Source organism: Natator depressus, chromosome 17, assembly GCF_965152275.1.
Source record: "Natator depressus isolate rNatDep1 chromosome 17, rNatDep2.hap1, whole genome shotgun sequence".
Classification (NCBI taxonomy): domain Eukaryota; kingdom Metazoa; phylum Chordata; order Testudines; family Cheloniidae; genus Natator; species Natator depressus.
This window is the reverse complement of record NC_134250.1, coordinates 1873807-1888860: the sequence shown is the minus strand read 5'-3', so window position 1 is coordinate 1888860 and position 15054 is coordinate 1873807. Positions and strand designations below refer to the sequence as shown.

The window sequence follows — 15054 nt, the reverse complement described above, 5'->3', positions numbered from 1 at the left end:
TCACAGACACCTGCTTGGAGATCAGGGTAGCTCCCTCCATAGGCAAGTCAATACCCCTGGCAGACACAGGCACATTTCCTTCCCTGTCCAAATTCTCCACCCAGCTAACAGGTAAGGTCCAGGGACACTCATCTTCCACTCTCCTCTCCTTCTCGCCCTGCTGACTAGACACAGCCATCAGCTCACAAGGCTGCCTAGGCTCATCCAAACTTTCCTTACCGAGCACCTTGCCACTCCCCACAGATCCCCTGCCCTGCCTGTGTCTCCCCCCACTCAGCTGGGGTCTCAGCTCCCACTGTGCTCAGCGCTGCCCTTGCTGTGCCAGTGGGGGTAGGCAGCGAGCTCCCTGCTTTCCTCACAGCATCAGAGCCAACGTGAGCCCCCTTTCCGGTGTGCAAGGGGGGCGGGGAGCATCTCTCTGTCCCACCCAGCCCCAGGGGTCTGGTTACAGGCAGGCAGGTAGCCTGAGCCTAGCCGCTCCTCCCTGCTGCCAGCCAGGTCATCTGCATTTTCACTGACCATTTCCCTCTCCGCCGATTGGTTCCCTGGATTCAAATTCAAACCCTTGGCAGTTACAGGAGCAGGGCCTGGATCCTGCCCCAAAGAGACACAGTCACCCCACAACAGGGTCTCGCAGCTGGTATCCTGGAGAACCCCAACAACCAGCCAGCCCCACCCCTCCTGGGTCTGCCCAGGGATATGGGCCATAGGCAGGGCGAGGGGCTTCGTCCCTGGGACCCTCACCCAGCTCACACAGCCCCTCAGCATCTGAGGCTGCACCACCAGGAGCCTGACAACAGTTCTCTCTGTCCCAGGATCTCGCCCCCCCCAGGAATGTCTCCCCATTGACCATCACCTTCCGCTCCCACTGGGGGTCCGAGGGGCCGGGCCCCAGGAAACTCCACACAGACATATAGGCTGGGGTCAGGAGTGGGAGCCTGTCCACCTCCCCACCCATCTGGCTGATGGAGTCTATGGCCTTGGGACCCAGCAAGGGAGCTAGACACCGGGGCTTTTCCGCAGGGTCCCCCTGGTTCAAATCTCCAGCCTGCTCAAAGGCAGTGAGGTGGCATCCACATCCCCCCCTCCTTAACCAGGGGCAGCAATTGAGTCTCGAGGTTCCCTGGCCAGTTCTGCAGCTGCTGCTTCTGCAGCTCTTTCTCGGACTCTCGCTGTCTCTCACAGTCCTCTTGCTCTCTCGGACTCAGCTCCAATCCCGTCCGTCTCCGATCCCCCGATGGGGAACCTGATCATGAAGACCCTCGTCTGGTCGGGGACAGGAGTCTTGGCGATGCCTGGCTACTACTCCAGCTGCTCCCAGATCCTGCTATAGCCCCATTTGGGGTCAGGAATCTGTCCCTTAGAGCGGTCACCCTCCTCCAGCTGCACGATGAACTGTGCTTTGGTGAACTTTCCAATGCTCAACCCTCTCTTTCTGCACAGGGTTACAATGTCCTTCTTAAGGAGATGGTGACAGGCCATCACTCTGCTCTTCCCAAGTTGTTGTGGACTCACAGGCCTGTGTGCTCTCAGCTCCCCACGGTTTCCAGGGAGAACCCCTAGTGTGCCAGCCCTTCTCGAGGTCACCACCTCTTTGCCAGGGTCGAGCTGCAGACTCCTCCGCCCCTGGGACCACTCGCTGCAATCCCCAGGGGGACCCTGTTACTGCAGAAGTCCTTCTCTCTGGTCACACACTTCCAGGAGTTAACCGCCCCCTGAAACCGTCTCTCTCTGAATCTTCAGCACGCCTGGTCCCCGTCAATCCCCCTTCCTTTTACTGCTCCCCCGTCACTTACTGCAGGAAGCGCCGTCCATGGGGTGCAGTACATCCCACCGCTGCCACCAGTTGTCACGGAGTCCCCGGGCGATGCTCTGGAACTGCTCCCCATGAAGCCAGTCAGGACTCTGGGGAAGTCTCCTTTCTGTGAGCAGCCTGTCTGCAGGACACACAGCTCACACAGCTTCCACCTTCCTGGGTCTGACCTCGGAGCATTCAGCATCCTCTGCCCCTCCGTGCGCTTCCCCCAGCGAGTCCGCTCAGGCGGGGCTCCTGGGGAAGCCAGAGGGTCCTGCACCCCAACTCCCCAGTCAGACGTGACTCTCAGCCAGCCAGTAAAACAGAGGTTTATTAGACGACAGGAACATGGTCTAAACCAGAGCTTGCAGGTGCAGAGAACAGGACCCCTCAGCTGGGTCCATTTTGGAGGGCAGTGAGCCAGACAACCACGTCTGCCCTTCACTCCATGTCCTAGCCAGCCCCAAACTGAAACTCCCTCCAGCCCCCCCTCCTCTGGGCTTTGTTCCTTTCCCAGGCCAGGAGGTCACCTGACTCCTTTGTTCTCCAACCCTTTAGCTCTCACCTTGCAGGGGGGAAGGGTCCAGGCCATCAGTTGCCAGGAAACAGGGTGTCGGCCATTCTCTGTGTCCAGACCCCTGCACACACCTGCCCTCTAGGGCTCTGCAGTGATCATACACCCTTACCCCACCACCTAGATACTTAAGAACTGCATAAGGGAAATTGAGGCACCCCCACAATATTCGGAGGAACCATTACGAACAGTCCCACTTCGTCACAGGCGCCCTGTGGGGCGCTGAGCCCAGGAGCTGCACTGGGCAACGTTGCAGGCAGGTGAGCATCAGGGCAGAGACCAGGCCTCTCCTTTCTGCTCAGCGCCCGCAGGGTTACCCGCGGGCCGGGTTGCACTGACTCCAGTGGGATGCAAGCATGTGCCCAGCTGCGGCAGAAGGGGCGTGGGAGGGGGCTGGGACCCAGCCTGCGCCGGGCATGAGGGTGGGGGCAGGGCAGGCCAGTCGGTGCCCAGGGGCCTTCTGCATTGACAGCACCCGCAGGGTACCTGGTGCAGCCCGGTGCAGCCCCACTCTCTGGTCTTGCCTTGCCTGAGCCCAGCGTGTTGCTCCGGGCGTGGTGGGAAACGGGGGCGTTTCTCAGGGCTGCGTGGAAGCGTTTGGTACTCGCTCCAGGACTGCCCAGCAATCCACGGGCAGCGGGAGCGGAGCAGGGGCGCTACCGAGCGATGGCTCTTCCTGCAGAGCCTTCTTTGGTATTAACCAAAATATTCGGCTGCCTACGTCCCACCCCCGCAGGGGCTCCCCCAGCCCAGCGTTACATAATCGGCGCCTGGCTGGCCCCGTGTCTCTGCGGCAGCCTCTGGTACACAGGAGCCGGCGCGATGAGGTTGCAGGGGTCGCGGAGTGAATCTCTCCTGATGGGGTATTATTAGCATTTCAATTTATTTACACGTTTTGCTGGAGCACAAAACACCCATTGAGAAGTTATATCTCATTATCAGAGCCAGCCAGCGAGCAGCAGGAGCAGAGTGATCGCAGCCGTTTAGAGCGGTGAGGAGAAATAACCCACTCGGAGAGAGCTGAGCCGAGCAGCCAGCTGGTTCCGGAGCCGGGGGCAGCATCCGCGGGGTGGAGCACCAGAGCCCTCTCCCTCCCTAGGGCTGGCACCGCCAGGACAGCACCAGTGCACCCTGCTGCCCGCTCTGCCAGTCTGTCCCCTGCCCTGGGGAGATGGGCCATGCAGCTGGCACCCCTCTGTTGGCACTGGTCTCTGCACAGCCGCTCCATGGCTGCTGCTGGGCTCCAAGACCCCAAGGGACACGGCCTTGTTTTCTGCCCATCTCCCCCGGGTTTGGTGATACCCCGTGCAGGGCTGTGGCCACACAGCTCTCTGAGCCTGGGGTCACTGCTGGATGCCCGGCCCGGGACAGGCAAGTTCCCAGAAGCTTTTGCAGGTGGCTGAGTCCCGTGGGGCCACTCAGGGCCCGGTGACAAAGGGGAATCTGCGTTGGCAGGCTGTGTTCACGAGCACGCCAGGCCAGGGGGCTGAGGGCATCTCTTCCCCATAGATCCCACCCCCTGGAGAGGGGAGCCGTTGCAGGCAGCAGTTAATGAGCCGGTGTAGGGCTTGGGCTGGAGTGCTAATCCCCTATTAAAACCTAAAAGGGATTCTGGCGCCCTTCAGTATAAACTCATTAACTTTTATGGTATAATAAATGGATCCTATTAAAAAATAATTCCAGTCGTGCTGGGTACAAGTTAACCTCTTAGAACTTCTGCAGCGAGGCGTATTTCTCCCTGCTCAGGCGGGGAGGCGGGGAGCAGGCCCTCTCCCGTCCACTACTGTGCAGCGAGGCTCCTCTGGCGCTTTGGGGACACGCCCGTAGGGCCGCCTGCCGGCCCCAGGGGCGCGTCCCCGCCCCCCCGTCCTGGAGGCTGCAGGTCAGGGCTCCCTCCAGCTGCTACCCAGCCCTGCTCTACGTGCACATGGTGCTGGGGGCCAGCGTGCCAGCAGGTGGCCTCCGGACACCTGGGTTCATAGGGGGCCTTGCCATGGGTAAGGAGAACACCTGGTGCCATCCAGTGGGTTAATGATAAAGTAGGAAGGGACGTAAATCTGGCTGTACCAGGGCAGGAAATGGCCCTGCACCGGCTGCTCCTCATGTCTCCTCTGACAGAACTGGCTGTGTCAGGGCCGGGGCTGGGTGGGGCTGGCGAGTCCTGTGATTCCCAGAAGGGCCTGGAATAACAAATGAAAACGGGGACCTGGGGGGACCTTGACGCGCCCTGGCCTAGGGAGACGTTCTCCACAGCCAGCATCTCCTGCAAGTCCTGAGTACTGTGGGTTGAGGGGCGTTAGCTGGGGTGAGGGAGAGTGGGATTAAGATAGCACGAGGTGCTGAAGGACGGCATTGGGCGGGGGGGCCTGGGGCTGTGATAGTGGGGATGGGGTTGTGGGTCAGGAGTAAGGGGCACATGCAAAGCTTCGGGGCGGGGAGCCTTTTGCTGGCAGCCCCCACCCACCCTCTGAGCACCAAATTCAGCAGGACTCAGGAACTGGAGCAGTAACCTTTTCCCCAATCTTTGAAGCTCAAGCCTCTTCCTAGTCCCTTCAACAGTCACCTGGGGATTCATCCTTGAAGGGCCCTGCCCTTGGTAGCGTTCAGTATAATTACCTGCTAATTGGCATTTTCGTGTCATCAGTGCGGGGCGGAAGCACTCCGCCAGGGCGTGCCCTGTGCCGTGCGCCGCGTGCCGGGCCCAGAGCAAGGGGGCACCTGAGCCTGCGGCAGGGCCCTCGGAACATGGCTGATCCCTGCTGGGCACGTCCTTGGCTCTCTCCGTCCCACCTAGGGATGCCCTCCCCGGGAGCTGAACTCTGCTGCAGCCGTTAGCTGGCATCTCCTGCTCCCCTCTGGCACGTGGCACAATGGCTCCCCGCCACGCCCACCCTGGTGTGCATCTGCCGCGTCCCTGGTGCTGCCAGGCCTGAGGGAGCTGCGCTGGGCAGTGAGGGGGCAGGAAGTGGCTGAAGGCTGCCTGCTCACTCTGGCCTGGGGGTGAAGGGTGCGGGAGCTCCCCCCGACGTGGCGCCAGGAGCTCCCAGCACCAGCGTTAGCTCCTCTAGCAAGCCTCTTCATCCTCCCGGAGTTGGCATTCAACGCTCCCGACCGGTGTTAACACCCTCACTGGTGTGCCTCAGTCACTGCCCCGCACCGGGGACCTGAGCGCCACAGCGCGCCACCCTGCATCCCTACTGCCGCCCTGAGCAGGGCAGCTGCACTCCCCTCCGAACGACCCAACCCAGGCGGGCCCAAGGGGCAGGCGAGAGATCGCTGAAGACAGGCCCTGAGGCCTGGCGAGGGCCCATCTCACCCCGAGCCGCTGGCCCTGTGTGAGAGGGGCCGGGCTGACCTGGGGCTCAGGCAGACAGTGCAATGTGGTTGTGACCCCCTTTAGCGCGTGAGGAATGCCCTTCCTGTTGGGAAAATCAAGTGTTCTCCACTCCCCAAACCAATCTCCCTCCTTGTCTGGAAAGAGGAAACAATTCAGCCACCGTTTACGTAGGCCCTACAATAAGTCTAGTGTTGGGTGCTCTCCGGGCAGCACTGGTGTCGCCAGTGACCACACGGCTGAGCTGTGATGTCTTCTGTAACGGGGGAAGGGGCATTCTGAGAGCTCTGCCCCCCCACCCCTGGTAAGGTGGGGGAGGGCATGTGTGGGAGCCGTCCCCAGGAAATGGGGTCACACGGCAGCTCTTGGGGCACAAGCGGTGGTGGGGAGGAGACGCAGGGAGAGCGAATTCGCCAGGGAGCCATGTTCAATGGCTCATTAGGACTGATGAAAGCCTTTTCTCATTTAGTCTAAATACTTTAAATGGCTTCACACATAGGTTATTTGCATAGCTTAGGAGATAATGTGCAGGGAGGGCCGGTAATGAGGCTGCGGTGCTGGCAGGAGGGGAGCGCGCCTGCCACAGAGCCGTACGGGCTGCCCTGCCCACCCTGCCCCCTGCGGCTGGCCCGGAGCGCAGGCCTGCTCTCCTAAGGTCCCAGCTCCTGGAGTCAGGTGACGGGGGGAAACCTCGGCTGGCATTTCGGAAAAGAGTGCGTTTCCAGCCCTAGTGCTGGAGGACAGCTGCTGGGAACAGGCCCTGAGGCACCAACCCAGGAGCAAAGAACCAGATGTGGTTAGAGTTAAAATCTCCTGACATCAGGGCCTAGCTCAGGATCTGTGCAGGTGAGGGCTGGTGGTGCCGGGTAGGAGCGGAGGGCAGGTCAGCCCATTAAGAGCCCCAGCTGCTGGAATAGGCTATTTGAAGACATGGGCATAGTTTGGGGAGGGCAGGGGGCGTTGACCCCCCCAACTGCAAGCGTTGGGCACATGTGGAATTTGCTCCCCCATGTGTGGCCCCATTGGCCGGACTGGAGCTGCCCCCGCAAATATAGAAGTCAAATGAGGCCTATGTTTGAAGGCCGCTGCTCCCCTGGGGCTCCTCTGGAGGGGTCGGAGGGGAGCGAGGTAGAAAGCCCTGTGTGAAGTGTCGGCCCAGCTGCGTTCCAGCGGCCCAGAGCTGTGTGTGTGTCCATGTGTCCCAGTCTGTGCCGGGGTCCACCGAGCTGCACCAGACCCAGCTCTGCCCACAACAGATGCCCTGGACATCAAGCTGGAGGGTGGCTGGGCTGTGGCGGGGCTGCGAGCGAGCAGGAGGGTGGTGGGGCCATGGCGGGGGCTGGGAGCGAGCAGGGGGGCGGCGGGACCATGGCGGGGCTGGGAGCGAGCAGGAGGGTGACTGTCACCCTGGCGTGGCTGCAAGCGAGCAGGAGGGCGGCGGGGCCGTGGCAGGGCTGGGAGCGAGCAGGAGGACGGCGCGGCCGTGGCGGGGGCTGGGAGCGGGCAGGAGGGCGGCGGGGCCGTGGCGGGAGCTGGGAGCGAGCAGGAGGGCGGCGCAGCCGTGGCGGGGGCTGCGAGCGAGCAGGAGGGCGGCGGGGCCGTGGCGGGGGCTGGGAGCGAGCAGGAGGGCGGCGGGGCCGTGGCGGGGGCTGCAAGCGAGCAGGAGGGCGGCGGGGCCGTGGCAGGGCTGGGAGCGAGCAGGAGGGCGGCGGGGCCGTGGCGGGGGCTGGGAGCGAGCAGGAGGGCGGCGGGGCCGTGGCGGGGGCTGCAGGCAGTCAGGTAGCACCCCCAAGTTGGCTCCACATTCTGGCAGGCACAGGCGTGAGTGCATCCCGCTCCGGCACCGGTGGGCAGCAGGAGGGAGGGTCTCACTGCTGCGTTAGATGTAGGTCTCCGCTCGGAGGCTGGGCCAGTGCATTTGTTAGCTCCCGGGCCCAGCCCCAGCTGTGACATGGGCTGCTTCACACTCCCCTGCCTGCAGGCTGCAGGCCCCTCTCCAGAGCAGCCTGCCTGGCATCCGACTTTCCCGGCACTGGCGTCTCCGTGGCCCCCTGCGCTGCCTGGCAGGTCCTTGGGACGGGGGGATTCTCTCTCACACCCCTCCCAGCACAGGTCAGCAGGCTCCCTGTGGGGACACTCAACCCTGGAGCCTTCCCAGCACGGGCATGGTGCTCTCTTCTCTTTCTCCACCTGCGCTGGGCACGCTCTGTGCTCCCTCTGCCTGCAGCGGTGAGGCTCGCCCCAGGCCGGGGTGAGGAGCAGGACCCTTGGGAGAGGAGTTCCTGCCCCAGGCTGGGGGTTGGGCTGCAGAGCTCTGCCCCGCCTTGCCCAGCTGCAGGGCCGCTGGCTGCACCTTGGGGTCGGCCCTGCCCCCCCTCTGGAGCTCCCGGGGGCCCGACCTGTAGTGGGTGCGACAGGCAGGACTCAGCCCCTACAGGGCCCCCAGCTGTTGTGTAGTGATGCACTGGGCTTGATCCTGCCGGGCACTGCAGCTGGGAGTAGGGGGAACCTCGTGGCCCATGAGCAGCCGCTGGGCCCGGGGAGCTCCGGCTGAGTCACCCCCGGTTGCCCTGGGCTGGCTGTGCGGGGCTGGTCTTGGCCGGGAGCCCCCTCCGTAAGCCAGTAGTGCTCTCCTGCCCCTCTTTGCTCTAACTTTCAGCACAGCAGGGCGGGTGGGGGATGGGAAACACCCGTGCCCCTCAATGTGAAACAAGCTGCAGCGTCCCATCCATTAGCACGTGTTGCATTGCTGGGCATGCCCCCCCGGAGCAGCCACATGCAGGGTAAGGGCCCCGTAATGCTGGCCAGAAGCGCCATCTCCCCAGAGCCGTGGCAGCGCCCATTGGCCGCGTGGCAGGGCTGCCGAGCCAGCTGCCGATTACACAGTCAATGATGTTCCGGCTCCAGCTCTCTTTACCCAAGAACACACGTCCCCCGATAAAGTCGTCAGCTTTATTGAAAGCGATTGGCGCCTCCTCTTAGATACCGTTCTGCCTCGCTGCTCCCGCTCCTCTGCCGGCTGCCAGCCCCTCCTCGCAGGAAATGGGGAGGGGGTCTTCACAGTGCCCCTGGCTTGCCTGCGTGGGGAAGGGGCTGGCTTGCAGCTGGGCTTGTCTCAGTCACGGGGGTCAGCTCAGCTCCCGTCCCTGGCCCCTGCAGCTGGCCTGGGACGGTAAGGCCTGGAGCCTGTCTTGGGTAGGAGAAGGAGTGGGGTGGGCGCAGTTCTGGGGCAGTTACTCAGCTGCCTGTCCTCTGTTGCCAGTGTCCTGTCCCCTCCATTCTCCAGGTCCGGGCTCAGGACACCAGCCCCATGTAGGGCCCCCAGCCTGGCTGCGCGATGGAGCTGCTTGCTGTGTCCCCGCACCAGGGCGATAGTTTGGGTCTGCAGGATACTGGTGCCAGGGCTAAGGGCTGAGCACCCGAGGGCCCCTGGCACCATTGCAATGTGTGGGGCACTGGCTTTGGGCTGGCCCAGCTTCAGAGACCAGGCTGGGCAGGGCACGCGGCCAGCAGGAGAGTGAATTCTGGGGAGCCTTCAGGAGCCTCACTCGGGGCCTGCTAGCGGGGGGAGCTGAGATCCAGGCTCCTGTCGGGCTCCAGCTGCCCAGGAAAGGGGTGCGCTGTCTCTTAGAGAAGCTGGGGCCTTTGGTGTTCCCCGCAGGGCTCCAGTTCCCCTCCCCAGAGGCCCTGGGCACAGTGCAGAGGCCAGTAGCTCAGTTTGTTTTGAGGTCGGCGGCCCAGGGCATGTGGTGTTGAAGCCGTGACTGCAGGCAGGAGCAGGGCAGTGCAGGGCCTTTTGGTGGCCAGGGGGCAGCTCTGCAGACCCCCCCCCCATGCCTCTGGGAAGGGGAGCAGCGAGGCAGAACGGTATCTAAGAGGAGGCGCCAATCGCTTTCGATAAAGCTGACGACTTTATCGGGGGATGTGTGTTCTTGGGTAAAGAGAACTGGAGCCAGAACATCATTGACTCTGCAATCGGGTGCTGCTCTGAGGGTGCTGCGCTGGGGGGGACCTGTCCCCCTCCGCACATGGCGTCTGTCCCCCCACAAGCTTGGCGGAGGCTTGTGGCTGTCGGCAGCTGCTGAGGGAATTGGCAGCTGGTCTGAGAGCAGCACCCAGGCCAGCCTGGGGGCCTGGAGGGCTGGGTGCTGCCTTAGGTGGCAGCCAGCATCCTGGGGGTCTCCTGCTGGCTGGGTGGGGGTGTTCTGAGCATCTGGGTGCCTCCGAAGCACCTGCCACCACCCTGTGACTTGCCACGATTGAGCCCCTTGGGGGTGGCGGGGCACGATGCCAAGGTTCATATTGCCAGGCCTCTGACAGCCCAGCTCCCCGCCCCTCCCTAGCCCCTTCCCTCTTGGCCACCCCTGTTCTCAGCCACCTCTCTCCTCCTTCCAGACTTTGCCTCGGAGGAGCCGAACGTGGTGGGCCGGAGGGCAGCGGGGAGCTCTGAGGCTGAGGGGGACCAGACAGTGCCCCCCACTCCGGACGAGCTGGAGGGCAAGGTCCACTTTGTCACCACGGCCCCCACGCTGACGCTGCTCAACCATCACCCGCTGCTGGAGGAGTTCCTGCACGAGGCCCTGGTGAAGAAGGACTATCTGAGGCAGGTGCCCTTTCTCACATGGGGCCTGCGGGGGCCAGGCCCGGTCCTGCCCGATGCGCCAGGGCGGATCACCCAGACCCCGAGGGCCAACCTGCCAAACCAAGATGACCTTCCGGTGTTTTCTGACCTGACTACATCCCTCACGGTGCCAGCCACAGCCCCCGTGACCATGACCAGCCCCACGGCCCTAGTGGGAGAGAAGGCCAAGGCCAGAGACGCGGAGAGGACCCCAGCAATGGTCAAGCCGGCGTTCACTGAGGAGCTGCTGACCACAGCTGCAGGCCACGTGGCCCCATGGGCAGAGCCCCAGCCAGCTGGCCCAGAGACCAACTCCGCCTCTGTCCTTACGGAGCCTCCCATCACCCCCACGCCTGCCATCTCCCAAGCCGCCCTGACCAACCCAGGTCAAGCCACCACCGACATGGTGGTCAGCAACACCACAACCGCTATCACCCCCACAGCCTGGTTTGTCTCGCCACAGGTGCCCGGCCCAGCACTGCCACGGGCCAAGGAGCCCGAGCCGGAGGCTGCCGCCACAGCCACGGTTTCTGGGGATGACGAGGAAACCACCACAACCACCATCATCACCACGACTACCATCACCACGGTGCAGGTACCAGGTGAGGGCACTCCCACCCCAGCGGTGACCAGGGGCACCAGGCCAGGCCGCCTGCTAAAGCGGGGGTGGGAGTGGCCGCAGGGTCTTCGGAGAGAGCTGGACCCGCTTTTGGGGTGAGGCTAAAAGGGGGCTGTTGGCAGTGGGCCGTCCGCGCAGGGCAGTCGCGATACGTTGGCGACACAAGGGAAGCCGGGGAGGAGTTGGGCACAGGTCTGACTGGCGGCATCGTTCCACGCCCAGCGCGTGGCAGGCACACAGCAAGTGTGTCACCACATGGCGGGGAGATGGTCACGGGCTGCCGGAGACACCAGCTGCCTCGGTTGGGAGCCGGCTCCCACTGGGACTGGGCTGGTGGGCACCCATAGCCTGAGCTGGCGAGCACCCCATTGCAGCAGCCAGGACAGCTGCTGTCCAGGTATGGAACGGCTCTAAGGATCGAGCTCAGCTGCTTTGAGCTCTCCGCCAGCAACACTCATCCCCCAGGTTCCCAGGGTGCGCGGCCCAGTGGGAGGGGGCTGCTGTTGCTGTGGCGTGCAGCCCCTCCTGGGGTGGGGGGCCTGTGGCCGTGGCCCCACCAGGAAGGGGGCAGTGGGAGCTGTACTGGAGATGGGCCCCACAGCAAAGCAGGGTTAGACGAGACCTGTGCCCGGTCCATGCTAGCACTCCCGCCTTTGCACCCCTGCTAGAGCTGGGCCCAGTGTAGACGCACTCTAGATGGAGGCTGGTTTAGCCCATGGCCTCTGGCCCAGCGCAACAGCGTGAGTGTGAAATGGGGCATGATGGCAGCAAACCCAGAAGCCGGGGGCTTGTCCTGGGAAAACTCTTATCTAAGGAGATGGGGCTGGTGCGGGAGGGAGGGTACAGGCTGCTTCTGGCCCTTGGTGGGGTACTGGGGATGAGGCTAACCAGGGCTTTCCACTTCCCTGGCTGGGGGTGAAACCATGAGCCACCCTCTCATCAGCACCAGGTGTCCCAGAGACCGGGCTAGCAAGAGGAGGGGGTGAGGATGCTAGACCCTGTCTGGGAGAGGAGGGGTGCAATAGGCTGGCGGGGCAGGGAGCAGGCGTGAAGCCTGTCTGATCCCATGGTTTCCTCTTGTCCCCAGCTCCGTGCAACTGGAACCTCACTGGCCCTGAGGGTTCCTTGGAGTCTCCGGAGCCGGTCAGTTCTCCCTATGACAGCCTGGACTGCACTTACACCATCTCCGGGTACCCTGGCTACGGCGTGGAGATCAAGGTCGGTAACGTGGGCTCCTGAATGCCGCATCGCCAGCTGGGGCAGCCGGGGGGGACCCTGCAGCCCCCAAGTCCCTGAGTGGGGAAAAACACCCACGGGCTCGAGGCCGGGCCATGCAGGGGACGGGAGGGGTTTCTGGGCCGTGTGCGTCTCACGGCGCGAATGGAATCCTAGCGAAGTGCCTGCAAACCGCCAACCCCCCAACCCCCACCGCCGCCTTTCACCCCACTGAGCTTTGTGCTGGGAGCGCCCCGGCGGAGCCCGCACTGAGCACCCTGCAGCTCTCCTCCCCCACAACAGATGGCACTGGTGGTACCGGGCAACACTCAATATGCAAATCTTTCTGCGCAAAGCATGCTGGGCCTTCCTCCTTACTACCTGGCAGGGGGCATCTCCAGCTGTGGGACAGGGAATTGGGCCATGGTGCCTGGTTGGAGGGGCAGGGCAGGCCCTGCCGTGGCTGCAGGAGTGAGTAGCATGGGCACCACTGCAGGAACCATGGTCACCCAAGGCTGTGTGGGTGTATGGAGTATGGGCACTCTGGACCTGGAGCCCTACTTCTTGACTGCGGCCCCTGGGCCCAGCGGTGTCCCTTCTTGGTGGACTCCCATCCAGTTGACACCCCGTGGGTTCTGCTTGGCTGCCATTTCCTTCATCTTCAGGTATTATGCCACCTTGTGTCCCTTTTGGTCACAGTCATTACATTTCAGGTCCCTCAAGTCCCACGAGGGGAGTCGGCCCGCCCCGGCATTCCCGGGCACCCGTGAGTTGGGCTTCCTAAAGTCCCACCTTGGAGAGGGCTCTGGGTGACTCCCCTTCTGAGTCCCTGATGTGGGTCTCCCTCCTGCCCGCGATCTGCTGTCAACAAACTCTTCTGCCAGTGCCCCCGTACTGCGCAGATCTTTGGGCTTCCGGTCCACTAACCACATCTTAAGATCTGGAGGGCAGATGTCGCACAGCTGCTCCAACCCCACCAGGTTATACACGTCCTGTGCGATCGTGGCCCCTGCGCCCTTCCCCCACTTGAGGAGATATTCCCCCAGCAGGTTGGCGACCTCCTTGTAGGTGACACCTGAGGTCTTGCGTACACCCCGGAATCGTTTCCTGTTCGCCTTGGGGGTCAGTTCAAACTTCTGCAGCAAAGCCTGTTAGAACAGGTCATAGTCCCCGTCTCAATACCATCCCTTGGGCTGAATGCCTCTATTGCCGTGGGACCCAGCAGGGGGGTCAGAGAGCGGAGCCTGTCTGCAGGGTCAATCTGTTTCAGCTCACTAGCCTTCTCAAAGGCTGTGAGATAGGCATCAATAGTCCCCCCTCTCCTTAAACCGGGGCAGCAGTTCGGTGTCTAGATTCCCCACAACACTGGCATCTCGGGCCCTTCCCCACTTACCCCCGGCAGCCCCTCTTAGCCTGCCGCTCCTCCAACGCCAACTGGTGCTTCTGCTGTTCTGCACGGTCCTCTTGTTCTCTCTTTCTGTCCGCCAGCCTCCGCTCCTCCAGCTCCAGCTCCTTCGCTTTCAGCGCCAGCTCCAGTCTCCGCAGCTCCTCCAGGGAGGAATCCGACTGGGGTCCCCCTGCGCTGCCTGGGGAGTCGGGTCTGATAGGTTCCTGGTTGCTACCCAGACTGCCCCCACGGCTACTCCCCGGCTCTCCGGGCACCCCAGGAGCCCCCCTGGGGTCTGGAGCCTGTTCCTCAGACTGGTCATTCTCTACAAGCTGAGCCATCAGCTGCTCCTTAGTGAGCCTCCCCACGCTCAGCCCTCTCTGCCTGCACAGACGTGCCAGGTCCCTCGTACAGAGCTGGTTATAGGCCATTTCCAGGCCGGTCCCTTTCAATACCCTTGTTCTATCGCTGGCAGCCACTCACTGCCAGGCGCCTGTGCTCGCAGCCCACCGTCTACAGGGTGCATCCGCGAGCCACCCTCTGCTACCACGTTGTCACGGACTTGGCCCCATGCGGTCCGTAAGGGGTGCCCCTTTCAGTGCGACAGCCCTTCTCCCGGGGGTCCACTCTCTCTCGGAGTTAAGCCCCTCCACCTCCTGGAGCCACACCTCTCTGAGCCTTAGCACACCCGTTTCTCGCCATGGGCCCCCACAGGGAGTCCACTCACTCTGGCCCCCCGGGGCCTCCACCCCCACCCCTACCCCTCCCCTAAGGGGATGATGCAACCCTGTTCTCTAGACTGGAGCGACTCTCAGCCAGTGTAAAACAGGAGGGTTTATTGAGCATTGAACACAGCACAGGAAACTCTCAGGGCCTTAGGCCTGGCCTCCCCCAGCACAGCATATCCAAGTCTCCCCTGCATCCAGGTGGGCTCTGCCTGCTCCCTCCCTCCAGCCCAGAGCCCCCCTGCTTCCCAGCTGGGCATCTGATAGCACCAGCTCCAAGCCCCGCCTCTGTCCATTGTCTTCTCTGCAGGTAAACAGGGTCGTCTACAGGGTCGCCTGGGCCCCTTCTCCTTTCTTCGCAGCCCATTGTCCTCCCACTGGCCAGACCCGGCTTGGCCTCCTGAGCTGGGCCTCCGGGTCACCAGGTCACCTGGCTGGGGTCTCCATTCTCCACGCCAGTGGTTGGGGTCCCAAGTTCCCTCTCCGGTCCTCTGTAACAACGAACTCCCTCTCCCATCACGTTGTTAAACCCATAGCACCTAGGGAAACTGAGTCACACTGTCTCTGCATGCAAATCCTAGGAAAACCAAGAAAATCCCCCATAGGAAACAAGGAAAAGCAAGAAACTCCCCCACTCCGTCACAAGGCCGTTACGCCGCCGCAGTGCTGTGGAATGGAGACAGCAGCAAAGGCCAGCCCTGCTCTGATGGGGTCTGTGGTGGGCCCATGGCCCAGCACTCCAGGACTTTCTCTCTTGGCTACACAGAACCACCTGGGAAGGAAA

At 63.0% G+C, this 15054-nt stretch overlaps 1 protein-coding gene across 2 annotated transcripts in view; it reads left to right on the top strand.

The window, feature by feature from the left end:
- SEZ6 (seizure related 6 homolog) overlaps positions 1–15054 on the top strand; it is a 70503-nt gene that overhangs the window by 31318 nt on the left and 24131 nt on the right. For both annotated transcript variants that reach the window (XM_074974925.1, XM_074974924.1), the window contains exons 2-3: positions 10099–10926; positions 12031–12161. In XM_074974925.1, the coding sequence (XP_074831026.1) occupies positions 10099–10926; positions 12031–12161 (959 nt within the window). The remainder of the gene's footprint in view (positions 1–10098; positions 10927–12030; positions 12162–15054) is intronic.